The sequence below is a fragment of the Plutella xylostella genome, chromosome 25 (assembly GCF_932276165.1).
Source record: "Plutella xylostella chromosome 25, ilPluXylo3.1, whole genome shotgun sequence".
NCBI lineage: Eukaryota > Metazoa > Arthropoda > Insecta > Lepidoptera > Plutellidae > Plutella > Plutella xylostella.
In genome coordinates, this window is record NC_064005.1 from 3,257,724 (window position 1) to 3,270,741 (window position 13,018).

General features: G+C 38.3%; 1 protein-coding gene across 2 annotated transcripts in view; it reads left to right on the plus strand.

The window, feature by feature from the left end:
- The first annotated feature begins 506 nt into the window (after window positions 1-506).
- The window catches only part of LOC105385854, a 78,221-nt gene continuing 65,709 nt past the window's right edge, over window positions 507-13,018 (plus strand). For both annotated transcript variants that reach the window (XM_048630208.1, XM_048630209.1), the window contains exon 1: window positions 507-678. In XM_048630208.1, coding sequence (XP_048486165.1) covers window positions 662-678 — 17 coding nt within the window. In that variant the 5' untranslated portion in view covers window positions 507-661. The remainder of the gene's footprint in view (window positions 679-13,018) is intronic.

The window sequence follows — 13,018 nt, forward strand, 5'->3', positions numbered from 1 at the left end:
CTCAAAAGTAACTGTCAAAAGTTTCAACCGCCACGAAGTTAGAAAAGAAATTCTGGGAATTCCCAATCTGCGCCAACGTCACATAAACCCAGCAGTTACTCCTCCAGGCGCTCCCATGTGGGCCCTCGGGATTACGCATCCGTGTAAACGCCTTATTAAAGTGCGTGCGGGGGGCGGGGGGTGCGGGCCGAGGCTGCGACAATCATCCTAGACCGGGTTCTGGTAAAAAATTTATGGGCAACGGTGTGCTGGAAGGATGACTTGTGTTTGCGGTTGTCAGTTTTCTGCGGATTTTTGAGCTGGATGGCAAATAATTTACATGAAACTTACTTATTCACGTACGATAAGGTTTGTTCGTTAAAGAAATGCTACGAATATATCTTCTAAGTAACACAAAAAGGGCAAGTAAAATTCCAGAACCCACGCGTTGTTACGCCCGCTTCTTAACAGACTTGACACCCGAAGGCCTGAAGCTTTCAGAACTTTCAGGGCTTCCAGTTGTCGTCTCAATCGTGCTCAGTGCCCGGCGAGCCGCCGTCGAGGACGGTCGTGTGCGGCCCCCCTCCCCCCCGCGCTCGCGATGTGCCACGTGAATTATTCCGAGTGTGTGTTGTGCTGGTTTGTGTGAATTTTGAGCAGGACGGTGATTGGTCGGGATTGGATGGCTGCGTTCAAGATGTGAGTTTGGTTCAGTATAAAAGTTTTTTTTATTATAATTTGGTGCTTCCTGGAACATTAGCAACTGACTAGATCAGTGTGTATGTAGACTACTCATTTCCGGTGACAAACCCTAGTCCAGCTCTAAATAAATTTTGTTAATATAACATAATAATAACGATAATCGAAATTAAATGTTCGGCTCAAGCATCCTTCAAACTATAGTAGTTTTATAATGTGTAATGTTCGGGTGTTGAACGAATATTAAAACTTAGTTTGTTGGTTTGAATGGCATACCTACTTACTAAGAGAAGATAACACATGACAATCATCCTATACAGAGTGTTGCAAAAAGGGTATACTAAGCCGAAACCTACATGTGCAGCATGGTATATCTAAGCCCGAAACTGAAATCAGAATTTCAAAATTCGCGAAAAAAATAAACATTCTCCATAGTAAAAATATACACTTTTTCCAACACCCTGTATACTGTATAGCAATCATCATTGTCTCACTAATCAATCAGTGTCGTCTCTCATCACAACGACTGTAATCAACTTGTAAATTTTACCATAATTACCACAAACCATCCGCAGTCTCATCGCCCCATATACTTAATTACGCATACAAGAAGTATAGTAAGTGCCAATTTCTCCATAGTCGGTTATCTAATCGACAGGGATTGGTTCATCAATTATACGTCATCTCCATATAAAATTCATGACAGATGTGTCAAAAGTCAACCACTAATACCTGGTTATGATCTAACCGACGAAGATAATGCGAGAAAATTCTATACTTAATTAATACCTAAAGGAACGGTCTATTATTTTCATAAATATTTATGAAATACCTAGCGAAGTATAATAAATTCTGGCACAAAATATTCCGTACCACACAACAATATTACCTAAAATGAGATCAAAATGAACGATGTTCCCAAAAACATAAATATATCTACTTATAGTGCCACAAACTTATCTGTTCCGGTGAGAGTTCACATAAATGTCTAATATTTCTTCATTCTATATGATTTTATTTTTGCTGGTATTGTTAATTCGCTCTTGCGGTATTAATAAACCCATCTAATCTTTAACAATATACAATTCATTAGTAAGTAATGAGATATGGATCAATTTAGTTCGCTCTCACCGGAACAGATAAGATTGTCGCACTATACCTGAACCTCCAAACCACCTGCCAAACGTGGAGATAGGTGACGATCACGACTCTGTAGTCTCTGAGAAGGTCCAGCCAAGCAAGAAACTTACAGACCTTATGTGTTTGTTTGTGTATGTTTATATATTATGTGTGTGTGTGTGTGTGCGTAACAAGCCCTAACTGGGACAGGCAGCAGCACTGACATAAATTCACAATTGGCTATTAATCAATACAAGGAATGATCAATTTCATTAAAGTTCAAGGGCTACATTGTTGTTTACCAAGGCGCTTACTAATTGCTTTCAGTGGGTAGGTCTAATAATAATGCATTCAAAGTAGAGATAAATATAAACAAAACATTTTTATTCGAACCACCATGAAATAAAATAAACTGGTATGGTTGATGCAAAACTTCTTCCTCTTACATAACGCCTCACACAGAAAGACATAGCTCTAAACTTATATAGAGCTTACTTTTTCATACTTTGCCGAACCAGTCCTGATAAGCGCGGGCAAAATATCCACAGTAAAGTAAGCGCATATAAGTTTCCAGCTTTCTTCAGTAAGGGGCAGGTGGGTTATTCCGAAAGGTTTTTTGGTGAGTTGGATACATGTTCGTATTTTGTCAATTTATGAGGACTGGTTGGGTCATTTTGATTCATGTAAGGACGCTTTGTATACTTGAATATACTACCTAAAAGAAGAGGAGTCTGTTTGACAGACTTCTCTATATACCCACGGAATTCGTGTATATTTTAGTTTCAAAAACTGATATAAATAAATAAATAAATAAATATGTGGGGACATCTCACACACGGCCATCCGACCCCAAGCTAGGCAGAACCTGTGTTATGGGTGTCGGACAGCTGATATATCTACACAAATACATAGATAGATAGATACTAAATATAAATATCAACACCCAAGACCCGAGTACAAATATTTGTCTTTTAAACAAATATCTGCCCCAGCCGGGAATCGAACCCGGGACCTTCGGCTCAGTAGTCAGGGTCACTAACCACAATATTTTTCTCTTTCTACGAGGGTAATTCCGAATAAATGCGGGTTATTCCGAAAAACATTTAAAATGAGTTTTAGGTTATTTCAGCTAAAGGAACATATGTATTTTTCGATCATCTTTAACCTCGCAAAAACTCAACTCGAAATATTGCATAGAACTGCCCAGAAGTACTTGTACACATTTTTGTGATATTTATAATTCAGAATTACTCGATCCACAAAATTTCATAGTAAAATGTTCCAAAAATTACCCTAGTTAACTGATTCCGGAAAATACAAAAAAAATTTGAGCTAGGGTTTTTAAACTCCGAACGTAGTGAACAAAAACGACAATCTTTTGGATGAAAAAACAATCAGTTAAGTAAATAACTTAACTGATTTCTTAATTACCGATGTGCTGGTAATTCCAAAAATTCAAAAATGCGGAAATTTGTTTTTTTTACTAATTTTACATTTTAACACGCACGCTCGGTCCTAGCGCCCTGAGTCAACCCAAGCGAGGTAGAAGATTAAGTTGCCAACAAGGTTAATGGTTCCATGGGTCAAAGTATGGCTGCATTCGGAAGAAATCGGCAAAAATCGGAATAACCCGAAATTCGGCATTACTCACCTGCACATTATACCTACCTACGGCCAAACCCATGAGGATTTTTTCTCTTTTATTGTAACTTGAATTATTATTGAATCTGTCAATGGTTGTTTGGTGAGGTTTACTTAGATTCTGCCTGGAAGTACTGGATATAATGTGGTCATCACACTGCTCCGCATTACGCTGAAGCGTTTAGCGGTTTTCCAATAACCTAACCAATGTAAAAAATCCCGACATTCAACATATAAGTCTATGCTATTTCTAGTGTACTTACTTATAAACATCTAAGCTGACCTTGATAAAATAGTTCTCAGATCACGTGAGGTAAAATAAATAAAAATAAAGTCTTTAAGTCTTTATTAATTTAATTTATGTGGACGTTTTTACTGTAAGTCCTTGTATTATTAGTACTTTTGTTTTTTGTTTTTAATTACTTTCTCTAATGAATGTATATATTATAAACTCATTCTACACTGTAATACTCTTTGTAGTGCCTACCAGTAAGTTATAAAGGAAGAGCTTGTTATCTAAAGCACAGGTGATGAGCCTAGTTTAGGTAACAATGTAAATTCTTTATTTAATTGTTCAACTTATGTATACTTTACATATTTTTTCCAGCAATAAAGTATATTCATTCATTCATATTCAAAATGTAGCTGAGACCAAAAAAAAAATCGAAAATCGGTCCAGGCGTTTGGGAGTTACGCTACCACAGACAGATACAAAGACACGTTAAACTTATAACACCCTATTTTTCGTCAGGGGTTAAAAAAAACCTTGGACTAAAATGCAAAAAAAGAATAAGAGAGATGACGTATTGCAATAATTAGTATCCGTCATCCCTGAGTTAATTTTAATAATACGCTGTTGTAGTAGGTTGGTATTTGAGTTCTTGCCAAACGTATTTTTGCGCGTCACTGATGCCCAGTTACATATTTGAGCAAACTACTTAAGCATTAACTTATTACTTAAGTCAATCTTGCTATATTGCGGGCACCCAAACATACCGCTTCATGTCATACTTAAGTTCTGATTAACTTGACGTTTATAACTCATGATGAAACTCGTAGATAGAAAAGCACCGCATGATTTATCAACCGTCGTGAAGTGTTCTTACATATAAATATACCTATAATTATGTATGAATATGTATACCTATTAAAGAACATTATATTATAACATACTTACTTAGGCCAAGATAAATAGTCGTTGCTTAGCACTTGCTCAAACTAATGCTTAGCCAAGTACGACTTCACCTGAACTAAGTTGAGTTGCAATGAGTCTCTAAAATAGACACTACTTAGCGTTTGCTCGGCTAAGTCACTGGCTTAGAACCCGTTATGTTAAAACTAAGCTCTACACTGTTTTATCTTCCACTTTATTTAGGATAATAAAGCAGTGATTGACAGACACGAATGAAGGCCTAAGTGGTATATCAATCAGAGCCGATTTAATCGTTGCCGTCTATCGTCAATAAAAAGGATTTTGTTTGAATTCTAAATTATTTACAAAATGGCATAGAGTATAGCATACTCTGAGTTATTTTTTATACATACATAAATAAAATTCTGAGGTAATCGTAAAAACACTTACTATTTTCCAATTTCCTTCGAGCCCATGTGTAAAATTTTGATTTTATAATTCCAATAATTACGATGCCCTTACATTGTTATTGCATAATGATATTTGCATTCCTCGGACCATGCTCTACAGTACTACACCCACTGAACTGGAGCGTCGGCAAACTGCTCTTATAAAATGCTTTTAAGAAAAAAAACACAACAACAGAAGGTGGGCAAATACCCATCAATGAGAGAACACTCATTTATGAGAAGTGAAAAAAAAATGCAAATGAAAAAATATTTATTTAAATTTAAGATTATGATACAAACAATACAGGTTGCAGTGTTTGGTAACAATTTAAAGGTGGTGATATAGCAAGGGCTACCACACTAGGCTAGGCCTGTGTCGTGGACAGCCAGTAAACAGGTTTTTAAAAATTTGTTTAAATATAGTCAGGTGGCGTAGTTTAACAATTTGAAATTATTTTTTTAAATTATACAAAAACAAACTTTACATTTATTACGATGCATGTCTTAGAACGTTATAAAGTTAATAAAGGAAACAAAAATAAAATAAAAACAGCTTCTCAAATTAAGTAATAAAAAAATCTTAAAAACTATAAAAACAAAACCTTAAGTAGGTAAAACTTAAAACTTTAGAATTAGTGCAATATTTTAAAATTAATCATAGTAGTTAAAATTATAAACCAGAGTGTGATGTGGATACCTACTTAATTGAAAAATAAAAACAAATAATGTTGAAGTAATATCGTATATGTATAATATATTATATATAGTATATAATATATGTATATAATATATATATTTATATATAATATATACACACACACGCACTCACGCCTTGTACTAATGTACTCCCTTGCGGGGTAGGCAGAGGTGCATTGCTGCACCCACTTTTCGCCAGAGTGTTATGTTAGTCCCAATGTAATAGGGGGCGGGCCTATTGCCATTTTACGGGCACATCCAAGACCCGAGAACAAATATCTGTGTTTTAAACAAATATCTGCCCCAGCCAGGAATCGAACGCGGGACCATCGGCTCAGTAGTCAGGTCACTAACCATTACGCCATTCGGTCGTCTAAATCATTCAGATAAGGATAATTCAGGAAATCAATGAAGATAAGTGTATAACATTATAATATTACTTATACTCTACCTAATAATATACTGTTGATACGCCCGCATTCAAACATAAGAACCTATGCGGAGAATATTAACCCCCAGCGAAAAGGAGGGGTGTTATAAGTTTAAAGTGTCGGTGTATGTGTCTGTGGTAGCGTAGCTCTCGAACGGCTGAGCGTGGGTTGAACCAATTTACGATTTCTTTTTTTATCGTTTACAAAAATCCAACCATACTCTATACTTACTGTAGTCTGTAACATCATCCACTTGCACCACAGCTACCTGTAACCCTATTTTATTTTATCCTAAACTCTCTGCCATCAAAATGTTATCTGGTAGAGGTTGCTATAAGCAATAAGGCCGCCTTTTTGTACTGTTTTTATTTTTAAGCTTAATTTGTATTTTTTTTCTGTTTTTGGTGCAAATAAAGAGGATTGTATTGTATTGTATTGTATTGTATCATCCGCAAGGTTGATAAACGAGTCTGTGTCACTTCTCCCTTGTCCAGTGTTGTGTTAAGTGCAGGATGCGCAGTGTTATCGAGTACACGCTCTGTCTCTACACGAACGCGAAACCGGTTCCACTACATTGTTGCAGCCTGTGGGCCTACCACGAGGTCTACGTAACCTTACCTTAGCGTTCGCGCCTTTCATCATCAGCCTATACTAGTCTACTGCTGGACATAGGCTTCTCCCAAAGCACGCCACTGGATGCATGGACTGATTCTGATGAAATGACAAAAACGACACTGTGAATCAAACGGGGCTCACAAATAAAACAAAAACATATTTCATAATTATTGTTCCTTTGCTTTTGGAAATTTTTGGATCGATTTTTGATCAGTAATTATAATATATTATATATTATATTATAATTATTCGATATTGGTGCTGAATTAAACACGTGATATCCTCAATCCTTCTCATTTTCAACAAACATAAAAGTTAATTTAAAATCCGATCATGGTACGTGGTAGACCCACTGTCCTTGAGTATCCCCTTGTTAGGCTTATGTGTTTTTTCACAATTACTACAGAGGATGCAGGAATTAGCGCCGATTCACTAACGTTACTCGTATCGAGACATTGAGTAATATAAATACATTATTAGTATACATAATCTAGTCACAGACGTGTCAAAGGCTTGAATGAGCCTGAAAAATGAAAATGACCCGAATATCTATTCTATTCTATTCTATTCTATTCTATTCTCTGTGGGGGTGTCAGTACCTGCACCTGGCTCTCTCGAATGGAACCTTTGTGCATATCCCCAAGGTCTAAACTGCCTTCCTAAGCTTGGACCATTTCCCACCACGCTGGTCCACTGCGGGTTGGTGGGTTCACATATCTAGATGTGCTAAATCTAGATATGCAGGTTTCCTCACGATGTTTTCCTTCACAGTAAGAGCGATGGTATACATTGTACTTAAATTCAGAAAAGAACTCATTGGTACATGTCAGCGCCGGGATTCGAACCCGCATCTCCGGCGTGAGAAGCGGGCGCTTACCCGACTGAGCTACCACCGCTCTTGACCCGAATATCTAATTATGCACCAGCAATTATGCACCTCTATCTATGGAGTACATCATCAGAGGGTCTATTGAGAGTTTTTCTTACCGTTTGAGTAGCGAAAATTAAACGCAAAGAGTACTACAGCAACTTTCTCTACCGGTACTCCACAACGAAATACGAATTCACGTATAGTGTTCGCATCTCAAGTGGTGTAGAAGCTCCCACTAGGATCCCTCTGTACAAGCCGTGAGAACAGATAATTTGTTTTTTAAATGCCCAATGTAAGTAATCTAAAAATAATAATAGTAGGTACTAAAATAAAATTGTTTTCCGGGAGTACCAGAACTAATGAAGTTGTGTGATAACTTGCCTGGTGATTTTTAAGCCATGTAAATGCTGCACAGGTGTGCAAAATGCAAACATAATAATTTATCTTATGTGTACCTAATTAACTTTACACCAAAACTGCTTCGGGTTAGTTTATACTGTTAGCAATTTGGAGGTAGAGGGAAAATATGTTTCTGCGGGACCCCGACAATATACGGTTAATTACTGAATGCCCTAATTGAATTGCTTACGTGTTCGTCTAAAGCTGCGTACAGACCGGGCCAACGAACGCCCAACGATGGATATTTATCATACATAATACAGGGCAGATTGCAGCAACGATGCTCAACGAAACCCGTTCGTTGGCGTTCGTGGCCCGGTCTATACGCAGCTTAATTCTAACTTGGAATGATAAAATCTTGCGTCTTCTGAGTTTTGGACTTCAGTCCATTTTCCTTCTGACCAGCGTACAGGGCTTGTTGCGTAACGTAATTTTCAGTCAAACAACTGCGAAACTCTAACACTCAAAAATGAATATTTGTGGTGCTAACATAGAGGACCAAACTGCACATCAACAACAAGAAACTCATGGCCTTGCCATCACCATAACTTTAACTTCAGTTATAATATTATTTGGGTTTCTCTCGTCGTGTTTACTGAGGCAGGGTGCTTCAGGGATGATAAATACCGAATAATATTAACACATTAAAACTGTAAAGGCTGCCGCAAGACTCCATAACTCCAAGCTATTATAAATGCGAAAGTAACTGTGTCTGTCTGTCTGTTTGTCTGTCTGTTACTCTTACACGCCATAACTACTGAACGGATTTGAATGAAATTTGGTATACAGATAGTCTAGACCCTGAGAAAGAACATAGGCTACTTTTTATCGCGGTATTCCCACGGGAAAACTTTTTAAGGCGAAGTGAAGCACGCGGGAACAGCTAGTATGTAAATATATGTAGAGTTGGTTGTGAGTGTATCGTAATCGACAGGGGTTTTTAAGCTTCAGACGTGTATGGCTATGGTTACTTACCAAAATCAGTGTTGTCGTTATCACGGAGGTTCCATGTCCCATTTTGACGGGGAACAGGCCTTTAGTCACAGCGACAGCAATAAATCCGGTGTTCGGGCAGATTTCCAAGAAATAGATTCTGAAATTTCTGAATAGCCCAAAGGCCTTTTTGAATAAAGGTCACGAGGTAAAGATACTTCAAAAAGCATTATTGTATGAGTAAACATACTATTTTAAAATCTAACCCGAACGGGTTGACGAAACAATTAATTAAGTACCTAAGTGCTTACTTAGTTTTTTTATTATTCCCAAGTCATATTATGCAAATAGTAATTAAGGACCTGGGAAATGTCATCGTACTGATATCATAGAATGGAAAGCTCGTGAACAGGTTATGTTAAGTTTATTTGTTACTGTTTTACACTAGAACTATAAAAGTTCACAGGAACAGCAACGCCATAAGAACACTGTTTACTGGCAGGAATTCCCGCGGAAAAAATCGTTTAAGGCGAAGCTATTCGTTTGTTGCGAGGAAACGGAGCATTAAATAAATCTCCAACCGTTTGTCGCCCTTGCGCGGGAAATCAAATGAAGCCATAGAGCGAAGCCCTATGGAAGAAGAGCAGTCAAGTGTGATGTGATCAATCAAGTATCAATTTACCTACTGTATACATATACATACACGCATACTATTATGAAAAAAAAACACTCACACCTTGTACTGATGTATTCCCTTGCGGGATAGGTAGAGGTGCATTGCTGCACCCACTTTTGTGTTTAAACAATATCTGCCGCAGCCAGGAATCGAACCCGGTACCTTCGGCTCAGTAGTCAGGGTCACTAACCACTACGCCATTCGGCCGTCACCGTCGCCAAGACACTGAAAACACCCAATAATAGAGTTAAGTCATAGTTGATCGATCGATCGTGAGACTGATCGCCAGGATGATGCGACGATGGCAGACGGTAAACAACATCGCTTGGATGCGTGCCAAAAATGCAACTACATTATTTATAGATGTATGTACTTAGATTAACAACATAGGAACAAGATTGTGGATCACATACAAAAACAAATCTATCCATAGAGTTAAGTCATAGTTGATGGATCGATCGTGAGACTGATTGCCAGGATGATATGCATTTGGTTTACTGACAATTTTTTTAAGTTCAGCGTGTTATGACAACCATTGTAACAATAAATTTAATAGGCCACAAACCTTCTAACCGAACTAATTCAAAATAAGAGCTAAGTTGAAGAAGTGGGCTGTTATAATATATAATGTATACCTAATGTATAATGTCTCGACATATTATGTATTTAGAAAATTTCTTTCGCACTGACACTCCATCTTGATCTTATATTGTTAATGTAACTGTATGTAGGTAAGTACCTCGGTCGGACTACTACAGACAATGTAATCATTAGGGCTCGTCCACACGAGCCCAACCTCGAGACGAGGCCCGAGTGGGGTGAGGGGGGGTCAGACTGTCCACTGGGTCTGCAGACGGGAGCACAGTTTGTTGACATTCGGCCGCTCACAGGTTAGATAGGAAAATTAAGGCTGCGTTTCGTACTCGTATAGGCTAGGGTGGGTCATGTTGGCCAATAGTGACATTTTGGGTGGCTGTTAAAATGAAGTGCACCTATTGGTTTTCGATATACAGGGCGCACAGCACATACTATATCTGGGGAAAGCGCAGCATAAATAATCGACTAGTCGCTGACTGCTACACTACATTAGTGGTTCAAATAGATCCGTCACTTTATAGGTACTCAATCTACAGATTTCACGCGCCAATAGATTTACTAGAATTTTGTAAGGAGATGTTTCCAAGTCTTTGACAGTAAATGATGTACTAAGTACTTAATAAAAAAAATTGAGATTTATAGTAGGTACATACCTGTATAAATAATTTCTTACTAATGAATCTCAGTAAAGGATGTTTTATACTAGCAAAAACAAAAACCAGCTTCTAAAAAATAAACTAAGCATTTAAAATGTAAAAAAAAAAACGTTCACATCCATTTTTATCTAGAACATATTCCGGTAGCGCTGACAAAATGGTTCGGTCACTCGTTTAAATTCGTTCCCATTACGGGGTAACAGAGAGCTGGCTGAAAATATGCAAATGCTGGCCAAAGCACGATAAATAAATATAAATTGCAACCTAGTTGCTCGCATTGTTTTATGGCGTGGCAATTTATCCGCGAGTGTTGACTCGCGACGTGTCACACGACTCATTGACGCAACGCGCGACGCGGCGGACGACGCGTAACGCGACGCGTGGCGCGGTCGGATAGCGGTGCGATTGGTGAGTCGCCAAATAGGGCGAACACCCTTTATCTTGCCGAATTGTGAATTAATTCGATACATACATAAACTGAATTTCAATCGCAATACGAATAACAATAGGTATTCTTAAGTTTTGCCAGACCCTTTTAAAAGTGTATAAATATTACTAGTGGTCCATTCAAAGGTCACGACCTGTCGAGTCGTCGAGGGTTCAAATACTGACATAAGTAATATTAGTACCTATACCTATACGTGTTAATTGTGTTTTTAACGTAGTAATGTGCCCATGGGCTGCCATACATAAATTAAACTTTTTATAGATCGAAAACAAATGAACAAGTGTCACTAATGTACATTTTAAAATAGTCATATTTTTATTATTTATTAAATACCTACGTACCTGGAGAGCGGAGCTATGATAACGTTTTTTTTTGCACCATTTATATTTAAATAAATACAACACCTGGCATAAGTAAGCACCAAATACGTGTGTGGGATTTAATTAACTTTACCTACATTGCATAATTTTATAAAGTCAACAGTTCCTCGTACAATAATGTTACCATGTTTATTGCGATAATAAGAGCTTGCGTGTTGTTATAGTGCTACTATGGCGCCCGGAGGTGCTGAGAGTGGCAACATAATAAAAATTATATACCTACATTCATATATTATTGTATGTTTTTCAGCCATAATTCATGGCGCGGTCATTTAAAAGTGCTGCAAAATTGGAATTATGTTATGTCAAGGATTTCAAACAAGTATTTATATTATTATTATTTACTCACCACAGGTGCTGCGGACGTCTGGACTGGCGCTTGCGTTCTCCGTAGGAGAATATGCGTGTCCAGTATGGGGTCGATCTGTCCACGCCAAACTGATGGATACTGCACTTAATGAAACGTGCCGAATTATAACTGGTTGTTTAAAACCGACTCCCGTACAGCTGCTTTATCCACTGGCTGGCAGAGCGCCCCCGGACGTCCGCAGGACTGTGGCAAGTTCCGCAGAAAGGGCCAAAATGGACGACACACGACATCCCATGCATGGCTTCATCCCTGCGCCGCAAAGGCTGCCAAGTCGACGCAGGTTTATGAAATGTGTTGATCCACTGAACACTGGCCAAGCACAAGCGAGGTTTGCTCTCTGGCGTCAAAAAGTGTCCCTTCCAACCCCATTTGTGCAGCTGTCCGAAAACCTCCAACCTGGACATAACTTGCCTTGGGAGACCTGGAAGTCTTTAAACCGACTTCGAACACAGGTGGGTCGTAGTAAGGACAATATGGCTAGGTGGGGATTCACGGATGTACAAAATCTGAACTGCTTGTGTGAAGCGCCACAAACTATGGTGCACCTTACTTCATGCCCCGCGTGTCCCTACACCTGTACGCGGGAAGAGCTCATGACCGCTACCAGCGGTGCAGTATCAGTGGCCCAGTTCTGGGCATGTATTATTTAGCGACTTTGTTGGTTTGTCGTCGATACGATAAGAAGAAGAACAAGTATTTATCCAAAATTCGCCGATGCCGCAATTATTGCAATTTGGTATGTCGATGATCCTTAGCATAAAAGCCATGATTTAAGGACTTGTCCTCTCATTAGAGAGGTTGTGGGTTCATATCCTGGCATGTGAAATATTTCAATAAGGACGTAGAAGAAAAACACCGTGAGTAAACCTACACATCTGTATGATTCTTTCTTGATGATCTGATTTCTAGATGTGTAAGAACCCTAAG